Source organism: Nanorana parkeri, unplaced genomic scaffold, assembly GCF_000935625.1.
Source record: "Nanorana parkeri isolate BGI_ZX_2015 unplaced genomic scaffold, ASM93562v1 scaffold1748, whole genome shotgun sequence".
Classification (NCBI taxonomy): domain Eukaryota; kingdom Metazoa; phylum Chordata; class Amphibia; order Anura; family Dicroglossidae; genus Nanorana; species Nanorana parkeri.
The window spans coordinates 137715-161559 of NW_017308016.1; the positions used below are offsets into that span (position 1 = coordinate 137715).

Below are 23845 nucleotides of genomic sequence, written 5' to 3' on the forward strand. Positions count from 1 at the left end.
ATTTCTGACAATGGTTATATTGCTGTCCGTATCTTCCTGTTCCGGGTGACCTCCACCCCCTCTATTTCTTGTATGGGTGTCATAGGGACAGGAAGTGAGGGAACATTTCCCCCAGGCAGAAATAAAGACTTGACGGAAATTGTCGCTCACCTCTTCCCACACTCTATCCATTCCTGGGCTTTAACACAAGTCAGAATTTCTACATTTTCCTGCCAGGCTACAGAGATTGATAATTAGAAACTAACAGCCCCAATTGACTCCTATAGCTTCCTTCAATACACCCAGAGTGGCTGCAGCTCCTGAGGATGGCTAAGGGCCCATTCACAGCAATCCGGTCCCACCTATGGGTGACTACTGCACCTCCAGTAAAGGAAAAGGACACTGGAAGTATACAAAGTGAAGACACCCACAGCAGCCAATCACAAAGTCCTCTTCTGCCCACACGCCCTCTAAAACTAAAGTCTGATTGGATGACAAGGATTGCTGCCACAACTGCGCACTGTTCCTCCATATTGAATAAGTCCAACAAGTGACGCAGGAATCATGAATGTTGTATGTCCCAGACAAGCACTTGGTTATAGGACGCTGTGAAGAGCAGGTTGCCTGTAGGAGACACTCGGCAAAGATGAACGGCATCGTCGTGAGCTGAGAAGTCTTGCTGGGTGCCAGCCGAGGTGTCGATGACGCGCAGAAGCCGCTCTGTGAAAAGGAAATGGAGGTCAGTGAAGAAAGGAGCGCCATGGCAAGGAATACAAGCGAGACTGAACAACCGGCGCTGCTGGAGTGCCACTGTGACCTTTACTTTCTATTAAAGAGCACCTGTCATCTACCCAGTGCAGCATCCACTTTGTAACTTTACAGCTGAACTCCCGGCACACAGCTAAATGCACCAATGAGCTGTTTTACCTGCCAAATGATTTGCTTTTCCATCAACCCAGTCCCAAGATCTATACAGCTCTGCCACACAGCACAGCCCTGTCTGATGGGAGGAGACTGGAAATTGCTTTGCTGCAGTTCAGTCATACTTACAGGCCTTATCCCTCCCTTAGCTTGTCATTGGAGAGTGAAAGAAGCTGCAGGCTGATGAACATATCTCATTATAACCATGCTCTCTTCTCCTATCAGCACGCTCCTTTCACTGCAGCATAATTAGTCAGCGCCTTCCAGTTTGAGCTCTGCTGTACAGGGACTGCATACCCAGGCCGATACCCAGTAACATTCAGGTACTTACACTGCCTGCATTTAACAAATACATTTATAAATACAGAGCTGCATTCATTTGTGCATTGTATATCTGTCTGAAGTTTCACTTTAACCAGTATACAGAGAATGTAGCCCGGGGGTAGGCAACCTCAGCACACCAGTTGTGCTGAAACTACAAATCCCATTAGGTCTATGCCTCTGGGAGTCATGCCTGTGGATGTCAGTCGTGCAATGCCTCGTGGTACCTGTAGTTCCACAATAGCTGGAGTGCTGAGGTTGCCCACCCCTGATGTAGTCTATCAATATTATGGCAGAATATGGATGCATCATTCATAATCTTTTCCTGTCCTCAATGGTAATAATGTATTGGAGAACCTACCGCCACTGCCCAGGGCAAGAAGTGATGCTGCAGGGGACATAGAGAGGGAGGTGGCAAAGTGGGCCAGAGGGATCCTCAGCAGAACCTGCAAGAGACAAACAAGAAAAGATGTCATGTGAGCACACAGATCAAGACAACGAAACCAGACAAAACAGACCCAGAGGGTATTGACTATTGGTGGATGTGTTCAAAGAGAAATAGCTGCCTGGCTGCCTCTGGCTCGATTACTTCCTGAGCCTCTGACCAGCAACAAACATGCAGCCAGTGAAGTCTGAACTCATGATCTGTGTACTTGTTCCTGGTCAGTGATTCAAATGCATTGAACCTACTAGATCGGCATGACAGCTTGCAGCATTTTCAGAAGCAGAGACCGGCAATGGCCGCCTCCATATTTCTTTGGCTTTATTTAAAGTAAACTTATTTTATTTTTTTTACATTTGCTGGACCAGAAAGAGCCAAAAGATACATTACCTGTTTCTGGGCTAGAGCGTAAAACAAAACTTCCTTCTCCAACCCGAATCCAGTATACACCACGGTGCCCGGCTGCCATGGGCAGAATGCTGCCAAGGTGGGCAAGGGCAAATCTGCGTCCTTATGAGAGAAGAAAGATGTAAGTATTCCGATTTCTATGACATTGTATAACTTTAACCTTTTCATGTCCTGAGATGATCAAAACCTTGGTGCCCAGAGCAAAGTATGAAGCTTTGGTTTGTACTAGTTTACTCGGTAATAACTTTGTAAATTACTTTGCACACCAAAATGATTTACAAACCACTTATTTTTGGATTACAAGCACGTAGGCCCAGTTCACACCAGGGTGGACCGTGAATGTCAAACGCGCATTAAAGTGCATGTTTTGATGCACGTTCAAAATACATGCACAAACCCGGAACACGATTGTGTTGCAATTACTAGGTAATGGCACCCCAAACATGGCCCAGCTAACACAGTTTTCCCCCTGGGTGAGAAGGCGCACAAACATGCATGGAAAAAAAATGTGGAACACATGTAATCAAACTTGCAACATGTACTACTTTTTCCGGATGCACCGATACCGAGTACTAGTACTTGCTCAAATGCTCCAATACTTATCCTGATATCGGAACTTCCGGTATCAGGTAGCTGGGCGGCAAGTCATTACATGATGCCCGGGAAGCTGGCTCCATGCTCCCTCGTCACCAGGGAGCATGGAGGTGGCTTCCAGGTCAATCAGGAAGCCGGGGGACGGGTAATGACTCACGCAAAACAAAACATACGGGTAATGACTCCCTCCCCTCCCTAATTGGCCAGGAAGCCATCTCCATGCTCCCTGGTGATGAGGGAGCGTGGAGCTGGCTTTCCCAACCAATCAGGAAGCCTGGTGGCATGTAATGACTTGCCACACCCGGCTGCCTGATTGGCCAGCTTCCCGACCAATCAAGAAGAAGTCGGACAGCGAGTCATTACCCGCCCCCCGACTGGCCAAAAGTCAACTCCGTGTTTCCTTGTCATCTGGTGACGAGGGAGCATGGAGGCGGCTTCCTGGCTAAGCTCGGTAGCGAGTCATTACACGCCGCCTGGCTTCCATAATGGAACTTCCGGTATCGGCGAGTTCCGGGAAAAAAAAAAAAGAAAAAAAAGATATCGGTACTCATACTCTATGCCAAAAAAACGGTATTGTTGCATCCCTACTACTTTTCCACATTTGGTGCGTGTCCAGAGACCCAACGGGGAGGCCAGCCAAAAATGGGAAACAAAGGTCTGTAAAATGCACAACGCGGGTTCCCACTACACCATGTGCGCATGGGGCCTTACTCTCTTCACAGCTGAAGCTGCTAAAATGTAATCGGCAGCAAAAAAGTTTGTTGCTGGGCATAAACTTTCCTTTGATCACAGTGATGGGTTAATCATAGTGATCACACCACTTAAGAGTAGGTTACAGATCGATCAGCTGGACTGTGCTTAGTGGAAATATGCAATGTATGGCCGTTTATTGTTAAAGTCGGTTTTGATGCTCAAACGCAATAAGTCGCTCCATACTTGTTACATAATTGGTAATTTACAGTGAGGGGCCGTGAAGACATTAAACACATTTAGAATTCTCCCGTCTCACCTTCTCACTATCTGGAGCTGGGAAGCTCATCCAGTCCAACAGCTCGCATGTATCCTTGGGCCAGTCAGAAGCCCAGACGCTTACACGCCTGTCCAGACTCGAAGCCAACCAGACCTCTCCTCCCGGCAGGCCCAGTTCCTCAGGCTACACAAACAGAAGATATCAGGTTGAAAAGAGACAACTTTAGGAAACCTTTTGCTTAGATCAGAATTCTCTTTTAAGTTTAAAGTTGCAGAACTGTTCTATTTCCCCCCCTAAATTTTAAAAAAAGAAAAAAAAGCAAAATGAAGTTGTGACTTCATGTTTCTCAGTCGTAAAAAAAAATAAACAAAACCCAGATAGCCGCCTCATAGAATCGCTCTATCCCAATAGTTACCCTTCTGCGTGAGAACTGTATAGTGGTGATTGGGGATCCTTTGTGATCACTTAGTACTCGGACGGTCATTCCTGTGCGGGTGCTGCTGATCGCCATCAAGCCGTCCTTTCCACCGGACAGCAACACTTCACCTGCGTCATTATAGAGATGTCAGTTTCGCTCGCCCAACAAATGAAATTCTAAATACTAACCGCATACAAAGCCACCCACAGCTCATCCCTGGCTACATCACCAACCTCATCTCAAAATATCACCCAAACTGCCCTCTTTGCTGCTCCCTCCTGCTGTCTATTTCCCTCATCACCTTCTCCTATGGTCACTTGCAGGACGTCTTCAGAGCCTAACCCATCCTCTGGAACACCCTATTCTGCTATGTCCTAATATGTCCGCCTTTTGGGGATCCCTGAAAACTCATCCCTTGAGGGAAACCTCTCACCTTGACCTAAAAACTGATATTGGAAAACCATCCAGCTCATCCTACCACAATTCTTACTATTTGTATCACTTGTGTCCCCCCTCCATAGACTGTAAGCTCTCAGGAACAGGGCCCTCCTAACCTTCTATTTCTGAACTGCTTTCCTTTATATTGTAAGCGCTGTGCAAAGTCTAGGCCAGGGGTAGGCAACATCTGCACTCCAGCTGATCCCATGAGGCATTGCAAGCCTCTGACGGGCACAGACGTGACTCCCAAAGGCCGAAGTAAAATGGGATCTGTAGTTTGAGCAGCTGGAGTGCCAAGGTTGCCTACTCCTGCCCTAGGCCATAACAGCTTAATAAGGCTGCTTACCACTCAGGGAGAAAGCGATGGCGGTAACAGCACAAGGGTGCGGGTGAATCTTCATCTCCATCTCTGTTTTGGACACGCTGAAGATTCGGATGGTCCCATCGCTGTACCCAGCGGCGATCCTCTGGCCTGATGCATTGTGGGGGCTCCAGTCAAGACACAAGCAGCTCTTTGCAAGACAATGCACGGCATAATGATCATTTAAAAAGGACCGGTAAACTAAATCACCAATCCTATTCACAAATATGTCTACAAATTCATAGATCTGTACAAAATTTAAGGTAAATGACACCAAATCGACATGTCTTATGAAATGAAAAGCCCAACTCCAGGCAAACCTATTTTGTAGTTATGGACGGAAGCTTGGTCAGGTTTTTTATCTGTGGTCTCTATCCTCACAGAACGGTCTGTAAGCACCACTCCTGGCTTCACCAGATCACGACTTTCCTGACAGTGTAACTGCCTTTATTCCAATGACAATGCAAAGGTCAGTAATGGCATTCTCATTGGACAGGAGGCGGGTGTGTGGACAGGAATTCATGTCCGAACTCAAGAACGCAAGGTACAACCATGAATCAGAGGGGCACACGTAGTGCCAGATCCTAGGCTGGACTTTTAGTATTGGGTCTCTTGTATAATATGGCTAAGCGTTTGCTTTAAACATCCCTTCTAGGACATGAACATCATGGCTGCAAACCTCGCACAGCAGGTTAGATGGATAATACATCATAAAAAGCCAAGGGGAAGTTTGTCGTATCTCTGGCATTACCTGATTAAGTACTTGGAACTGGAGAAGGAGCTCGAAGCTGTGCAGAGACCAGACACGCACGCTGCCATCCTCCCCGCACGTGGCACAATGAGCCTCTCCCGGTGCCACCGCCAGATCCGTCACCTGAACAAACAACGGAAGCTTAACACAGGAAAAAAAAAAAAAAGACAATACATTGATTTGTCCCTCCAGGTGATTTTCTGTCACGGTACCTTGTTCCTGTGACCGCTGATCAGACGGATGCTGGTATTCTCTACCCAGTTGATGTACCATAGGGTACCAGCCGTTGTGCCCACAATTCCCATTTCCATGGCATCATCAAATGCTGCACAGACAACAGCGCCATCTAGTGTCATCTCTTGTTCCATCAGGACAGAAGAGGAACTAAATAAGGATAAACAGACAAGTTTATTGTCCAGCTTCATTTGTTTCCCCATACAGTGTACAGAAATATTACTGACCACAGGAGCTTACACTCCAGTATCTCTAGCATCGTCACACATAGTACATACACAAACATATCAGCTGCCTTTTTTTAAAGGCCAGTCAACCCGACAGGGTCTTTGAATTGTGAGAGGATGCAGAGTGCCAGGAAAAAAGGCACAGAATAAAAAATATACACAGAGCCACATGTCCTAGAGGAAATTCTATCCAGGACTTCAGTGTTGCAAAGACTACATTGTTCCTGTACTTATCATTCAAAGATACCCCGTCACCAAATTGTTCCTTTAACAACAATATGTGCATATGACGTATTTTATCCATGTTATTTACCAGTAAAGGATTCCCTCATGTACACATCCCAATGCCCTGAGACTGCGACTGGGTGCCACCATCTTGGATGTGGGGGTCAGCAGCCCCAGCAGACACCTAAGTGACACTCTGTAGAATTTCCCTTCATTCCTCCTCTGGCAGTTACATCAAAGGTTATATAGAGAGGTGAGGGAAAGGTGAGGCAGAATAGCTGGCCCAGCACAGAGAGTAGACACTCCCAGAAGAGACGAGGGCTATAACCTGCTTGGCGAAAGGGGGCTGTGCTAGGGAATTGACTCTTCCTGGAGTAGTCAAAGTTTCTAGTAAGTTGCAAGTGACTAAAAAATCATTTATGGAAAGGAAAAGTGCTAAGTAATAATTTTAAATACTTAATTTGCTTGCAACAGGTTCTCTTTAATGGTTATGTATATCTACTGTCACCAGGGCTCCCAGTGTTAGTTGAATGCAAGGGCAGCAAGGCAGAGGGGAATAGAAAGGACTTTTAAATACATACCTGGCTTCAGATCCCTTTTCTCTTAGCTCTTGAACCACAGCCACTGACCACAGTCTGAGCCGACGAGTATTACTGCCCGTCACCAGCCGGTTACCCCCGCACAGCACGACACCTAGTGGAAAGAAAAGCATTACACACCGCGGTACACATGTGGTTCATTGGCCAGCGTTGGACTGCGGAACGGCTCACACTCACCGATCTCTCCCTGATCAGCTTCCCACGTCATGAAGCAACGGTGACTCTGAGTGTCCCACACACATACCTGCCCTGTGCTGCAGCCGGTATAGAGCAAGGAGGTCGGGTTATAGGTCAGGGAGGTCAGCTCTGCCGTGCCAACCTCATCTGGCACCGGAGCTCTGTACACCTAAGGGAACACAGGGGACTTAGTTAGAGGGAGGCTATTGGAGCAGAATAATAACCAGATAAGTAGTATCTTCAGGATCAAGAAGAGGTCAGCAATAGCTGCCTTTAAGCATAAACAAAAGTGAGTCGGCTGCACTCCACATTAAAAACTTTTAAAGTCCTGCCTAAGTTCCCCTCTTTTACCCATTTCCTTTATTAGCCAGAAATGATTCTTCTGTGCCACTTCCTAATTTACATTCACCTTGCTACTGAGGTCCAACATTACCTGACTTCATGGCTAGGCTTCTCTAACTCGTATCCCCCTGTTCAGTGAGAGTGCCTTTACAGACCGTAGAGGTAGGCTGATTGGTGAATGGAATTTCTATGCCATGATGTCAGGGCAAGTGTGACCCCAGTAACGAACTGAAACTAATCAGAGGGGGGCACAGGAGAAGCGTTTCTGCTAATAGGAGGCATCTTGAAAGGTCTAAGGCAGAGTGCAGGTTAACTTTAAAAGAGAATTGTGGTACATAGGGACGTATGGTGTTGACCGGTAGTATTATTAGGGCTGCGACAACTAATCGACATAATCGATTATAATCGATTATTGAAAAAGTTGTCAACTTTAATTGTTACTCACCTTCATCTGAGTTGACACCGCCTGGTCCTCTATTCGCCAGAAACTCACAGCTCCGGTGCCCACACAAGAAAAGCTATTTGCATGCGCCGGATTAAAGGTGATAGCATGCACAGGCTGGCATATCTGACTGCTGGCCAACAGCTCATAGGTCCTGGTGCTCCACAAAGCAAGCTTCCCGTCTCTAAAATCACCTGATGGACAACAAAAAGAGGCAAGGTTTACTCTGGGTTCAGACTTCATTTTATGATCATATGGACCATTGGTGATATAAATACATGGCTGAGTAATGGTATGTTCTGATCTTTTATCATATTTATTAGCAGTAAAATAAATACAAAAATTCTGCAAAAGAAGAAGGTAGCTGACTAGTTCTATATGGTGTACAAAACCTATGAAATCCCAAAAACTTGCATCTTTACCCATTTACTTAATATATTACTTAAGTCCATAAATCCTTCTTGGCCCCTACCCCTGACCTAACCTAACCTATCCATTCCATTCCCTCCACAGATGCATACTTACCTCGATCTGACGACCATCATTCTGCTGTTTGTTTACATCCAGCGGTGTTCAGTCTTCAGTGTCCTGGCTGCACCTATTCATTACAGCCCCATAGGCCAGAGACACAGATCGTCTCTGGCTTCGAGACACAGGCTAATAGAAGTCCTTGGGGTTGTAATGCACAGGTGTGGCCAGGACAGTGAAGACTTGCACCACGGGAGAGGGGGAGGGTGGGTTAAGTTAGATCAGGGGAAAGAAGGATAAATGCATCTTGTTTTAAAGTGTAGTTCAAGGATTGGGGATGATGAGGAATCCAGAATTTTAGCGTTGTCACTAGATAAGAAGTACGGGTAAATATTCTAACGTGGACACATGTTCCAGGGAAGAAGTTTCATTCACTTTGTAGATTTCCTCTCACTTTCTGTTGCAGCTTGACAGCAGAAGGTGAATGCGAGAGCACGACAGAAGCCAAAGTGATGTCACGGCATTTAGACTGAGGCTTGGGCCTTATTAACGTGCCTTCCACCAGCCAGTTACCATTACCTGAAGCCCAGGAACCACTGTCACACCGTACCTCATCTGCCCACCTGAACTACCCCAATAGGGGAGGAGGAGGACAGGACAATAATGCCTGGGGTCCTCAGGAGTGGACCCCCTGCAATAGAGGGAGCCAAGGTCCTGGAAGTGTTTCAGGGGTACCTCTGGCAAAAGACAGAAAAGCTTCAACCATAACCCAGCAGAGCTGCATCAGAGGGGGACCGCTGACCCAACTGCCATCGGCAGGAAAGAAAACAACAAATATTGCAAAGTTCTAATTGTCTTCTGGAAGAACCAATCAATCATCTCCCAGGTTGCTGTCCTAAAGATGATTGGGTAAAGTCTGACATAAGGATACTTCAATGTACAGAAAGGATACTAACCAACAGTGATCAGCAGTCTGTCATCCCGGGAGAAGTTCATGGCCTGAACTTCGGTGCTATGGTACTGCAGAATTTTAGTGCATGACCCTTCCTGGGTGTTCCAGATTCTTATCTGACACAGGGAAGAGCCGTCTCCAGAGCCAGAGGAGGATGCCAGAACCTAGAGATAAATTGGAAAAAGGATGTGATGTTACAAAAACTAAGGAGCTAAAACATAGAAGTGGATGGGGGTGAGAAGTGGATGGGGTGGAAGTCTTCACAATACACTCACCAGAGCATCATGGGTCAGTGCCAAAGTAGAGATCTCCTCTGGTTGTCCCAACCAATGGCGCTGTGATCCTGAATGAAGATCCTCCACCACCACTATACAACCGCATGTGTATGCAAAGAAGCCTGGAGAACCCAGAGAAGTAAAAAGAAGGTTCACGTACAGCAGCGAAGGTGCAAATTCGAAACCCAAGCAAGCTTTTAGTTAAAATCAGCTACATACGTATGTGCATCAGGACAAAATGGTGTGCAAAGTCTTCCAGTTTGTTTTCTGCACAAAATCAGGTCTTCCTGCTGCAGGGGGGGAAGGGGGGGGGGTAACCCTTGCTCCCTGCATGGAAGCAGTGGTCACCCTGCAAAGGTCTGGCACATCACCTGATGAGTCAGACCTATAACTCTCCAATAAACAGGGGCATAAAGCTTTGCTGATTGCAGAACCAAAGGTCTCTTTTAAGAAAACAAACTGGAAGACTTTGCACACCTTCTGTTTTGATGAACCTGCAATATATTAAGTTCATTTACAATTAAGGTTTAATTAGGCTCTAAAGCCAACCTTTACTGAAAGACACATGAGGGTTACCATTGGCAATCCCTTTCTGAATATGCTAGTTGTCTGGCTTGGTGGGTTCAGTAAAATTTGAGTCACTGGAATAGGCAAGTGTATCTGCAAAGTGAAAGTAATATCAGACACCCTTATTTGCATAACAGGTAAGGGGCACAGAGTATTGAAGCAAGATGGTTAACATGGCAGCCAGGAAATTAGCAATGCAGAATGAGAAGTCTGAACAAAATTAAAACATATGTGCACTTCTGATGCACTGCAGAACAACTTTCCCTTAAGTTATGAACATAAGTAGCGGAGGTTTTTGTTTAGTCCAGTAGGGGAGAGCGCATGCAGGACTGACAACACTGCTAGGGTTAGTGCAGCAGAGGCAGTGTTGTCAGCTCAATGAAGCAAATTAGGAGGTCACAGGATTTCTGGTAGATCAACAGGTATTTTTCATACACTTTATATTAGAAACTAAGCATGGAGAACAGGACTCTGGTAATGGCGCAGAGACCTCATGAACAAAGTCCCCAAGAGATAGAAGAGACTATAGATGGTTTAACTCTTCCGCCTCTACCAAACACTAATATATCAGCTTTTTAACCATTTAAAGGATAGATCATGTTAATGACAGAGCGCTACTCAGATGTACCTGTATCAGGGCTCCAAGCCATGTTCCCTCTACCATTGCCGTTATATCCAATGACAGCTTTGAGGGCCAACATCTCCTGGCCAGCTGGAGGATGGCTCACACCCTGCAAAAAAAGACATGAATGCCACTTCAGAACACAGCCACACAGACCTTCAGCTTTGTATGATGTAACCGAACCTTTCTCTCTAAGATGCCCTCATTTGTATGTACTAAAACTTCAGATAGGAGCTCTTACCTTGGCCAGGGTGGAGGTCTTGTAGCGAGGGTTGAAATGTGAGTAGCTATCTGGACGAGGTAGGTTCTGCCTTACATCTAAAAAAACAAAAAGCAGACTTGTTAACTCCAATGTCCCTCTACAATGGTCTTGCACTTCTTGTTTGTATTTTATTGATTTGCGGGTTCCTTACCAGGGAGCATACGGTCTAAAACCACGTGCAAAAAAAAGCCTTAAAAGTGCACCTGTGATTTGCCTAGGCAGGGTCACCAGGACAGGAAGTTTACTGTCCTCTGACAGGTTTTTATTTCTCTCTATAGGGGGAAACCTGTCAGAGGTTCCAACCCTAAAATACTCTACTAGAAAAGTGATTTTTTATTGCTGTATGTGTCCTAGGAGGAAAGATTTCCCTTACTTCCTGTCTCAGTGACCTCTGTTACAAAGACAGTAAGCAAGGAGAAATCTTTGTGGTCTAGACACAGATGAATATTTGCAGGTGAGGGGTGCTGGATCTTTTTTCAAAGGTTTGTTCTGAACAGGATGTCTGGAGCAGATCCTTCTGGCCACAAACCCCTGAAATTCCCCTTTGGGATTATAAAGTCCAGTCTGTTTTCTCTTCCTAAATCTAAGCCCTGATGAAGGGGTTACATCTGAACAACTAAAATGCGTTGTTTTAAAAAAAAATGTCTTAAACCTTTTATAAAAATCACTTTACAAACATGTCTGGTGCTTTCCTCAATGAAATCCAACTCAATAAACATTTGAATTACATTCGAACCTTTGGGTTGGGTGCTGTTGCACCGAGCAGTAATACAGTTAATACTGGCTTATGTTCTATAGGTGTACAGTTCAGTTTAATAGACAGAGGAGGTTCTTTAATGCCCAGCACAGGAATTTGGTGGCCTCTTTTACCTTCTGTAATGTTCCCGGCAGCCCTGGGCAGCTTGGTGCGGTTGGGCTGACTTTCTATGATGATCAGAGAAGATTGTCCATCGCTTTCCTCTGGATCCTGGACCTCAACCTCTTCTACTTTTGATTCTTCATGCAGCACTTTGCCCAGCTCCACGTCCCCATCATCGGACTCTGAGAGGAGGCCTGAAATAAGACGTACAACCTGTAAGTAAGCAATGATGGAATCGCAAAGTTTAGGTCTTATCTTTGAATGGCAATAAAGAGAACCTGACACTTTTTAAAATACTTTATTCATTCAGGGAAGGCTGGACTGTCATTAGATCGTGACCTAGGCCTGCAGTGTGTACTGAAGGACTTCTTACCGTCATACTCCTGTTCCCTTGCTTACCTTTCTGGTCTTTCTCAGCGAATTTTCTCCACTCCTGTGCTGCCTGACTTGCAGAAGTGGAGAGAATAACTAATGGTTCTTAGCAGATGCCTCTTTTCAAGGTTTTGGTTGGACAAAGCCATCCTCAAGACAGCCAAATTTGTAAAAATTAAAAGGCTTCCAAAGCAAAGGACCCATTAAGGTTTGCACCAGAGAGATGGTAGCTTTCCTAGAAGGGTTAAAGAACTATAGAAAGAAGGCTACACATGTCCACGTAGAGAAGATGTCGTGAAGTGGGGACCAGAAGTCAGACCCTGAACCTAGACTTGGCCATCTGAAGAAGGTTCGAAAATAATCTATTTTCGGTAAGTAAAATTTCACAACTTTTAATCAGACTGGTAGATTTTAAATAAAATGAGAAGTTTTAGAAGCGACAGGTCCTCTTTGAGAGAGAGCATGCATCTCCTGACCTGCTGTCTCTACCCTTTGCACCGGGCTGATGTCCAGACGAGGGGGAGAGGAACTGCAGGGACGAGGTGCCATACCACGTGGCATCCCGCTGGAGATGAATGTGGATTCTCTTCTGTGATCTGTCAGATCTGGAATTCCACAAAGAGGCTTATTTTAATATCAGCAAAAACATCACTGAGCACACGCGAGAGCACATGCACGCACACACGTGTTTTAATCTACGATCCCACTCACCAGAGCTGGAATGGAGAGTGCTGGGCAGATGGCCAGCTGGGCCTGGCTGATGGACGGCAGGCAGACATGGAGCAGAGCTGAGGACAAGACGACATATTTATGGCATTATCAATATGGTTAAAGGAAGGGAGTGCAAAAGACATCCACAAAAAGAGCAAAACCCAGAAGAAAACACAAAATCAAAAGGATAAAGAGCACAACATAAAAGATTCTGGAGTTTTTAGTTTGAGAGAATGTAGATCTAAGAGCTTGGGTGGCAAGAGTGACGTCTGGGTAAAGGGTAGGCAACCTTGGCACTCCGGCTCTGGTGCAACTATAAAGCCTCTGGGAGTAACGCCTGTGGCTGTCAGTCTTGCAATGCCTCATGGGACTTGTAGTTCCACAACAGTTGGAGTGCCAAGGCTGCCTACCCCTGGCCCTGGTATCAGGCATACATGTCATACAGAGTAAAGTCTTGGTAGCAGTCAACTATTACCTCCTTTATATAACATGTATGGTTGAACTTGGTTATGTGTCACTGATTCCAACATAAGCTAAAGTCAGATTTGTTTAAAGCACAACCGATCTTTCAGCTGACATACTGTAAATACATTTACAATGCATCAAAAGGAAAAGGTGAGCAAAGTCTTAAAGCTAATTTAAAATTTCACAGCAGCCACAGCCAGAGTAGAAAAGCCTGTCCCCTGCCAGCATGCTTCAGAGAAGGACCTTTCTGTGTGGAAGCAGCAGTCTGTCTGCAGAGGTTTGGAAGACCCCCTGCTGAGTGAGACATGAAGATCTCTAGCTATGACTCAGCAGGGGGCGTGTTGGATCTCTGCAGAGAGACTACTGCTTCCACACAGAGAGCAAGGGTCCTTATCTGCATTATGCTGGCAGGGGACAGGCTTTTCTACTCAGGCTGTGGCTGCTTTCTAAAGAAAAACAACTGTAAGACTTTGCATGCCTTTTTCTGTAGTGATTTACACAAAAGTTCATATGGGAATTAAACAATGAAAAGGTGAAATAAAAATATACCAAAGATCTGGGGCATCAGGATCCGGAGCCGCCTCAAAATCCCAGATAAAAATGGCGTCTCCTGCAGAGATGACGTTCTGCTGGTTAGGAGAGAAGTCCACTTGTTGTACTGGCTCGGAGTGACCGATAAATACCTGAAAGGAAGAGGCATACAGGGACATGAATGTAGTAATACACTACCTGGAAAACAAAAGAAACTATATTTAAAGCCCAGTTGAAATACATTTGAGAACCTCTTTATTTCAGTGAAAATGCTGATTTCTGCCCTCACACTTCGTGCCTCTCTATGCAATTCAGGCAGATCATGGCTGGTGGGAGTGTCCAGCAGGGTGCTGTACATAGCCTCCTAAAAACATCACTGCACCCTGCCTTAGTACTCTTCTCAAGGGCCCTCAGCCCTGATACCAGCAATTGGCTCTTGGGAGGAGTTATGCAAATATTAAAATGTCTTCATTGGCAGGTCAATCTGAAAGAATGGGCATTTTTCAGGCAGGCTGCATTTCCATGTAGTTTACCCTAGGTAATGCCCATAGGTAATGCTGAGCCTCCATGATTGAAATAAGTGAAATCCAATGAATGAAAGGGACAGGTCACAGACAATCAAGCTGGACAGAAAAGAGCTAGATGCCAGCAAATGAGACGGGTTCTATCTGACTTTCTGCAGCTTCTAAAGCAGTGGTGCTCAACCCCTCTAACCTCAGGACCCAGATTTGTCCTAGGTCATTAAATCGCGACCCAAGTCTGCAATGTCTGCACTGCAATGGAACGCACAGCATTAGGGTACCGCGCATGTTCCAGTGCGGGCGTGCAAACTGTGGGTGGGAGTTGCGTTTGGGGTACAATTCAAACGAATGGCACGCAACACACCTCCCACACCAGAATGCGCGGTAGGTGCGATTGACAGGTACAGTGTGGTAATCACACAGTACTATGCAATTAACGCACTGTACTAAACGGGCCTGTGTAAACGGGCCCTCAAGAATACTGACATACATACACAATCTCACAGTCACACACACACCAAAAATTGTTTTATTTATTTTATTTTTTTAAGATCCAATTAGTCTCCCTACCTTACAAGTACTGGAGTGGACCCTCAGCCTGCGGTCCAGTGCGGGCTGCTGTGCTGTGACGGAGCTCCATCCACATGTGCATTGCTTGTACAGCTCCCTTGCGAACCCTGTAGAGGTGCCGGGAGCCAGGTTCTGATGTCACTCCAGTCCAGGCACCTCTATAGGACAAGTGAGGGAGCTGTAAGCAATGCACGTATGGATGAAGCTCCCTTGCGGCCATAGCCCCATCCTACCATAAGCTGACACTCTGCAGCAGGCAGTATATTTTGATAAGAGAACTGATAGAGCTGTGCTAGGGGGAGGCAGAGGAGCCTCTCACCTTAAAAAGTGGAAGGTATGCGGCGACCCACTGAACACAGGCTCACGACTAGTTGAGAGCCAAAGCTCTAAAGCACATTGTGAGAAGCTCGCAGTGTGCAGTGAAATCAGAGGAAGCCCTTCCAGTCCAGGAGAGGAGCCGGTACAACTGTGCAAGACTGAAGGGGAGGCCGGAGTTCAGGTAAAAGGTTTTAATGCAAATGCCTTCTATTTGTAGAGGTGATACTGTGCAGGCCTGCACCTTGTACAGGATTCTGTCTTATCTAGTCACCAATAAATTGTCAATAATTTAAATTAAAAGAAAATAATTATTTTTTTATAAAAAATGGCATTAAATCTTTGGATGTTACCTGCGGGCGAGAGGTTCCGGCTGATCCATGGTCCCACACTTTGATGATTCTGTCTTCTGCTGTCAGCAGGTACTTGTCATCCTCGCTCAGCGCCAGTACAGAGCAGTACTGCTTGTGCACTTGTGAAACCTGAACAAAAAATAATTCAGTCACTGATATATTAATGACAAATTCTGCAGCAATTTACAATTATACCAATTGCATTTTAAAGAGGACCTGTACTGCGGAAGCTGTGCTCAAAAAAAAAAAAAAGAAGAAGACAAGCAGAGAGGAAAGGGGAAAGGACTCGTAACCAGTATTGCCTGTTGTCCCCCCTTTTCTCTGTTATTCATTTACCATGCCTTGTTCTGCACGGTGTGTCTGGGCGAAGGCAGTCATTTTGGCAGAGAAGCAGGGCTTTGCTAATGTCAGAGCTGCCAAAAACTGAGAAATGGAGATTGTATCACATCAAGCAGCAGGGAAAGAGACGCAAAGCACTCTGGAAATCCAGGAAGTTGATGGAAGTGATGGACAGACGGAAGGCGGCGCTCACTACATAAAAGGGATTTTTCAAGATAGCTTTGATTGTATTATCATAAACCATTCTAGTATGTATTCCTATTACACTGCGGGTGACGCTGGGACTTTACAACTCCTCAATGGCAAAGGTGATAGGTTTCTTTTAACTTCATAAACTAGCAAAATGTATCTTCACGTCTATTTAAGCTGAACCATTTTAAATTCTGAATGACCGCCCAACATTCTCACCTCCTTTATAAGACGGCCAGTCTTGGAGTTCAGCCATAGAATCTTGTTGCCAGAGGTGGACACGAGCAAGTGGTATGGACGTCGAGAGGTGAAGGCCAGGCTCATTGCACAGTCTAGCTTAGTGCTGTCCAGATCCAGTATACTCACATCTACACGCAGGAGCTGTGACACACAGGTACGAGATATGAGGAGACACACACAGATACTTCAATACAAAGAATCAATCCAAATACTGTATCATTATAGAGCATTTCAGAGAGACGGCACACACCGGCATGTTAATCACACTTGCATTTTTTTATTCTTGCGAAACAGTTTTTAATTAAAAGTGACATATGATGCAGTCTGTCAATCGCATTAATGAGCATGTCCAGCCAAAGTTTTGGAGTGGAAAGGGTTAGAACCCCCATCAGGTTTTTACTTGCATCCAGGGCTCCGTTTGTGAAAAATCTGCCCTAAGGAAATTTTATTATACAAGAAGTGAGGGGAAATCTTCCACACTAAAACAGACAGATATAAATTGCTTAGTAGAATATGGAATTAGCCAAAACCTGTCAGATTTTTTGTTTATGTCTGTGGCATACTTTTAATACCTGTCACCTGCATACTGTGCGGGGCAGATTTAGCCCAAATCTGCACAAATTAAGAAGATGGCTTAATTACCTCATCTAGAGACCTGGCATCCATGATGGTGACAGTGTACTCTGTAGGCCCGACAAAAGCCAGAAGACGCCCATCCTTGCTCAGACACAATGCTTGTGGCCCTCGCTCGGAGTTCTTGCACACCACGTTACCTAAACAGGAGATGAAATACATTGTAGGACATATTTACATGCGAGAAGACAAAGCAGCACAAAAGCAAAAACAATAACCAAAACCGGCCCATTGTTTGTGGAGGGGGGTTAAAGGTATAACAGACACTGAATGTCAATGTGAACAGGTGTGCATTTCTAGTTCTCAGAAGGAGCATAAATGTTCAGGCAACATAGGGACACATGCCTGAGAACCTATGCAGGCAGACCACACACACTTCTGGGAGTTAGGAAAGCGGCCGAAAAGCCAGAAGCACCTCTGTGTAAAAAGGAACAGAAGACAGCACTAAGCTAGGAGGAGAGATAGTAAGTCTGCTTCCAAGATGTCTGCACCCTGAGCTGTGTACCTGGATTTTCTTCACTTACCAAGCACACGCAGGACATGCTGCTCCTTGTGGCCAATGCTATACAGGGCCAAGGATCCCAGGGAGCAAGCACTGTACATAAGGCCTCCATCTGGGGAGAAGAGGAGACCTGTGATAGCACTGCGGTGCTGCCTGTTAGTAGGAGAGAGAACAGTTGGTCAGAGTCCCAGAACCTGCCAGAACAGAAAAACTGAATACACCCACAGAAGACAAGGCTTACTTGTGTTCTGCCTGCAGACTTGTCGTTGTGACATTGAAATATCTCACCACCCCAGTGCTGAAGCCACAGGCCAGGGCCTGCCGGATGGGGTGAAAGGTAACGGTGCACGGAGTCTCCTCGTTGGCTGTGAAGTCATATAGCTGCAAAAACAAGTGTAAAGTTTAAGTTCTCGTTGGATATTCTGCAGCTGGTACAAGTAGTATAAGAGCCTGGAGGTGATTTTGCCCAGCAGGGTCTACCAAGAACCAAAATATCCATTCTGATTTGAATGACCCTTAAAGCCTCAATACAGCACTTTCAGATAGAAAAGAGAACTTGTCAGGATGGCATCATCTCACCTGTTGCAGAGAGGATACGTCCCAGATCCGTATTGTGTTGTCATTGGACACAGTGGCAATCTGGGGGTGAGTTGGGTGGGTAGAGAAGGCCAGAAGGGAGTCTGTGTGAGATCTCATTAACGTTTGGTATCCACGGGTGGGAACGTCTAGTACTCCGAGCTCTCCGCTTCTAGTGCAGGACAATACACTGAGACTCTCTGGACTGATGGAAACACAGCTCACAGGACCTTCATGTTCTAAAAGAAGAAGGGACACAGATTAGCATGCCAAAACCAGGTAGACCAGATTAGCATGCAGAGGCCTGGCAGGCTCAGAGCACATGAGCACGCAGAGACCTGGCGGGCTCGGAGCACATCAGCACGCAGAGACCTGGCGGGCTCGGAGCACATCAGCACGAAGAGACCTGGCGGGCTCAGAGCACAACAGCACACAGAGACCTGGCGGGCTCGGAGCACATCAGCACGCAGAGACCTGGCGGGCTCGGAGCACATCAGCACGCAGAGACCTGGCGGGCTCGGAGCACATCAGCACGCAGAGACCTGGCGGGCTCGGAGCACATCAGCACGCAGAGGGCTGGCGGGCTCAGAGCACATCAGCACGCAGAGGGCTGGCGGGCTCGGAGCACATCAGCACGCAGAGGGCTGGCGGGCTCAGAGCACATCAGCACGCAGAGGGCAGGCGGGCTCAGAGCACATCAGCACGCAGAGGGCTGGTGGGCTCAGACAAAAATGCATGTTGTCATATTCAACACCTTCTCCCTTCAAAAACAGACAAATGTCCCACTACTATCACTTTTTCCAAGACACATGCACGTCTTTCACATTGTGCAAGAACAACCACGGAGGAGCTGGACCTTTAATCCAGACATCTGCTGAAACAACTCACCGGCCTCTAGGAAAACCCCTGAAAAGTCTAAGGGCCACAGACGCAAGTAGCCATCTTCAGATCCAGTTGCACAGTAGGTGGAAGAAATGGACAGGCTGTTTATTGCAATGCCAGGACCTTAAAGTACATAAATCAAGGATTACAAAACATAGGCATGAAAGGTTAATAAAATGATTACTTCATTAATATACTTTATTATCTCCAACTGCAAGCAGGTCCTGCATCCAGTATGCCATTTTACACTGTGCCCTAACCTGACCTTGTAAGGGCATCCAAAGTCATAATTACTTAAATGGGAACTGAACTCTAAAAGCTGGACCAAAAAGGTAGGCAAAAGACAAAAGACTAGTCAACATTTTGCCTGTATTCTCCCTGCCTCCAATATTTTCCCAATTACTGACCTACCATGCCTTGCTCTGCAAGGTATCTCTGTGTGCAGGCAGCTATCTTGGTAGAGGGCAGAGCTTTGCTTCCACATGTCAGAGCTTCCAGCAAGGAGAACAGTCAGCAGCACATTAGTGAGATCACCAAATCTCACTCATACATTTTTAAAGGTAATGCTTAGGCACAATTAACATTTCAAAATGTTCCCCATCACATAGCTAATGTTCAGTTTTTGAGTTTAGTTCCACTTTGGAATACTATAGAAATATTTTAAATCCCAGAAACCTAGTTCTTCCCTGTTTAAATAGCCACTGAATGAGCAATTAGTCAGGGTCGGTGTCAAGCTGCCCCCACCCTCACAGATACTCATCTCTCCAGCAAATCCTCCTTCGTCTATTGCAGCCGGCACCAAAATACCCTATGCTGGTGCCTAAAGGTGGCCAAGATGTCACCCCTTCTGACATTGCACAGTGCTCATGCCTAGAGATTAGCCACCCATACACTGTCAACATGCTGCCCTATATTTTGCACCGGCTGTAGTAGACAAAGCAGCACCGGGGAATGGCTGTAGAGGCTGGGCCTTTTCAGAGGCACTGTCATATTACCCGTAATGTGCAAAGTGAGTGACGCGCTAATTAAAAATTGCCCACAGTGCCCTGTTTTGCTTTTATACTGAGCAGCAGTGTGTGAGTCTAAAGCAGAATAATATATCTTTTCACCCTATGCTACTATGTCCATACATCATGGTGACCTCACCAGTGTTGAAGGTCTGCTTCTCCCGCCTCTCGCCGTGTTTGACCTGGGATGGCTGCAGGCGTCGCACGTTACACAACACCATGTTCTTGTAGTCTATTTCCAGGATGTGACCACTGCGGCTGCACACATAACTGAAAAGACACAAAAGCATTTGGAGCAAAAACAATTGGCATCATAAAGGTTTAGTGGCTGTGTACCTTGCACTTTGCATAACTTACAGTGTCCGGTCCTCCGGCTCTTTCTCAGGACTGTGAACAGCCTCAAACGCCAGGTCCGTAAACTCTAGGGTGTGGTACTCGTCCAAATTAACCGGGCATGACCGCAGCGAACCGCTGCGCACCCTCCACAAACGAACATTGTCCTTACCGCATGATACCATCCTGCAAAGAGCAATTTTGTTTACAGCATATAATACAGAATGCCAGTACAGTTCAGTTAGGTCAAAGTAAAGTCTTGCACCTTCTATTTTTCATTATAGTCCTGTACCAATGTATATTATGACTTTTTATGGACTTGAAGTTGCCTTAGAATACCTTTTCCTCTTGGTGGAAATACACTTCCTGCTCGCCCACTCCAGTGCTCCATGTTGGCACATATGAGTAATGACCACACTCCTCAGCACATATGTACTCAGGCAGCCTTGAGGGGGTGTGACTGAGCAAGGCGATAGATGGAGTGCACTGGGTGGCATGGTCAATCTCTAATGGCCATTGCACAGTCATATTAAGACACATTGCTCTACTGCTATAATAGAAAAGCAGTAGTGAGACAATGAAAATAGAGGTTATTACCACATCTATCTACCCGAATATCTGTTTCTGTAACTCCAGATGGGCTTTAAATTACTCATCGTCCCTTACAGTACATTGTATTACCCGTACCTGGTGTCATCGAAGAACGCGATCTTCATAGTCTGGATGTCCACATCTGTATGGGCCTTTGCAAGCACTACGACTTCCCCTCCCCGGCTGGCCTGGGAAGTGTTCCAAACCACCACCATCTGCAGATGATGGCACAGAAGACGACATTGTAGATAGAATGTAATAATCATTATCCTTTATTTGGCCTAACAGACATCTACCTAAGCCCCTCCCACACACGACGTCCACACTTCCACTTCAACTGACCCCCACTCACCATAGCCCAGAATATCTTTGCAAATAGGCCGAACTATGGCAAGCAATATTTTCCATAAAATAAGTATAATTTTGACAATTTATAAAATGGATCCTAAGAGTGAAATGGGCATTAGGGAGTCAGAAGAGATTATTTGTAAATGTAGCAATGAGTTAAAAATTTCAACCAGTTTTTGATCACAAAATGTATCCAATGGATCAAGGCAACTTAATACTGGAGAGATACAGATACCAGCATTCATTATAGATGTTAGAGGTGAATGCCCTGTACGTCCATAGAAGATGTTGCAGAAGTAAAGGTGCAAAATGATGCGGACCAGGTCCACATCATAAACAGGTCATAAATATCTAGGTCCGCATCATATTTGGCAGGTCCTTGAGAACCTTCAGAAGTCCATCAGAAGGATATTTTAAGATGTTGCACAAGTGTATGTAGACAGAGAGTGTGCGACACAGGTATAATGTCATCTAGTAAACCTGTATTTTCCATGCAGAAAATCACAAAAGAAAGCCAATGCGTTTCAGAGGTTAAGCTACCCCCTTCATTAGGTGAGGGTGTGTTCATTGGGGTCGCTGGTTGGCCCAACCAAATGGCGAGTATTGAGCCTCCAAAATATGTTGATTTTCTCTTGTGACCTGATCTGTCATGCAAAATAAAGATTTACCAGACTAACATTATGCTTGAGGGGCTCTCACTATATTCCTTAGCTACTCCAGGAACCCCAAAGGATACCTCTAGATACTGCCAAAATTTGCATCCACAGTTTTACCCTTCCTGTTTTTGGTCCACCGTTCTACCAACATGCCTATTGGTGCACAAGTAGATGCAGTAGCACTTTATTTGGGTAGACTAGGTGTGTGTGTGTGTGTGTGTGTGTGTGTGTACACAGGATGGAAGAGCCGATTACACCACTCACCGTTTTGCCATGTCCATCCTTCCCAACACCGCACAAGACAGAGCCGCTGTGCGAGAAACTGCAAAATATATTGTATATAATTTATTGATTGAATAAAATCTGAATAAAATCTAATACATGAGGTATAGTGTCTGTAGCTGAACTATATCAATCTCACACACTTTTTGTTTCCTGTAGGCAGCTGCATTCTTGTAGTTTTTCTTTTATCCTAACATCTAAGTTCTTAAGGAAAAACATCCAGGCAATACAATCCCCAAAGCCAAATGGAATCAGATGCTACACCAGAGGCCTTTCAAGAGAAGCAACATAATAAAAAGAAAAAATTACATTTTAAAACTAAATTGAAATGCGACCCACAAGGCCTACTAACACTTATCTCCTAGGGATGCAATGAATGGATTTAAAGTGTACGCCAGGGAAAACATTTTTTAAAAATGTAGTACACTTCTGCAATAAATTTCCACATTTTATCCCTATAAAAACACTGAAAATTACGGTTGATCTGTTAGAAATCCAGTGTGTTCCTAACTTCCTGCCCCTGCTCTTTCCTTCTCCGTATGCATACATTGATTTATTTTGTAGCAAATCAATGCTGTTGCTTTGACTGCCAAGAGCCTGCTTACACCCTGTGTGTAGAGAAAGGGCTCTAGGCATTTGTAGCTCTGGCGGTGCGCTTAGGAGCCGAGCTTCCAGCAGCTGCCCATGCAAGGATTTTACAATCCCGGCGATGGTAATACAAGTTATAAGTAGGAATACACAATCTGTGATTCTCACCTGAGGTATGACACCGAATGGGCATGTGTTTTAAACATGGCGAGACAGCTTCCTTTCTGAAAGTGCCATAGACGCACCATACTGAGCGTGCCGGTCTGGGCAGAGGCCAAGAGGGTACAGTTTCCGTTAAAGGTCAGGGCTGACACCTGCAAGAACAAGATAAGTGAGCGCCATTTGCACCTATACAGACAATTTAACATAATCGCCAATGACAGGTGACACGTTCTCTTTAGGAATCCTTCCCTTCTAATCTGGTAGTGCTGATTTCACGTCTTGAGGCGGTTCAGGCTGTAGCTTTCGATAAGCTTTTGTTATGGTTTGTTAGAAAACATCATTAAATCTGAAGAGGTGAGAGTGTAACAAACCTTGTCAGTGTGTCCCATGAAAAAACGCTGCTCTCCACTTTCCACGTTGAAAACTACAATGACCGCATGGCAAGGATAGACCACTGAACAGCCAGTGTGAGTCCAGAGAGCCTGAGAGACACAGAGGATTCCGAGATTAGATATGAGCAAAACACATGCTGGGCATGAAGGGAGTAAAAGAAAATATATGAAGATTAAGAACATTAGGATAGAGGAGCAATGTACGAGGGACACAGCACAGAACTGTAAGGTTCAGTGTATAATAGGGTACAGCAAGCGAATCTCAGATTAACAACAGAAGCAATGAATAAAGGATATGCTAAAGGATTCAGGGATGAAGATGGACAGCAGAGGATTCTGGGACACAGGAGGTGTATTAGGCCCCATTTACACAGGCAGCAAAGGGGTGGTAGAAAATAGGTGGTTGATCTGCGTTTATCTACCGCCCCCCCCC

General features: G+C 45.5%; 1 protein-coding gene across 1 annotated transcript in view; it reads right to left on the reverse strand.

Annotated features, from left to right (window-relative positions):
- Positions 1–515: 515 nt before the first annotated feature.
- Positions 516–23845, reverse strand: part of WDR90 (WD repeat domain 90) — a 35645-nt gene continuing 12315 nt past the window's right edge. Inside the window, exons 12-43 of the mRNA XM_018571389.1 lie at positions 23392–23502; positions 23027–23172; positions 22253–22310; positions 21081–21199; positions 20418–20579; positions 20200–20330; positions 19060–19176; positions 18175–18410; positions 17837–17976; positions 17618–17748; positions 17103–17233; positions 16440–16601; positions 15693–15821; positions 13952–14085; positions 12938–13014; positions 12703–12831; positions 11866–12048; positions 10975–11051; positions 10740–10842; positions 9545–9666; positions 9274–9433; positions 7853–8043; positions 7066–7234; positions 6871–6982; positions 5816–5987; positions 5604–5726; positions 4838–5003; positions 4051–4181; positions 3675–3818; positions 2054–2173; positions 1583–1667; positions 516–699 (exon numbers count right to left, since the gene is read on the reverse strand). Coding sequence (XP_018426891.1) covers positions 542–699; positions 1583–1667; positions 2054–2173; positions 3675–3818; positions 4051–4181; positions 4838–5003; positions 5604–5726; positions 5816–5987; positions 6871–6982; positions 7066–7234; positions 7853–8043; positions 9274–9433; positions 9545–9666; positions 10740–10842; positions 10975–11051; positions 11866–12048; positions 12703–12831; positions 12938–13014; positions 13952–14085; positions 15693–15821; positions 16440–16601; positions 17103–17233; positions 17618–17748; positions 17837–17976; positions 18175–18410; positions 19060–19176; positions 20200–20330; positions 20418–20579; positions 21081–21199; positions 22253–22310; positions 23027–23172; positions 23392–23502 — 4329 coding nt within the window. The 3' untranslated portion in view covers positions 516–541. The remainder of the gene's footprint in view (positions 700–1582; positions 1668–2053; positions 2174–3674; positions 3819–4050; positions 4182–4837; positions 5004–5603; positions 5727–5815; positions 5988–6870; positions 6983–7065; positions 7235–7852; positions 8044–9273; positions 9434–9544; positions 9667–10739; positions 10843–10974; positions 11052–11865; positions 12049–12702; positions 12832–12937; positions 13015–13951; positions 14086–15692; positions 15822–16439; positions 16602–17102; positions 17234–17617; positions 17749–17836; positions 17977–18174; positions 18411–19059; positions 19177–20199; positions 20331–20417; positions 20580–21080; positions 21200–22252; positions 22311–23026; positions 23173–23391; positions 23503–23845) is intronic.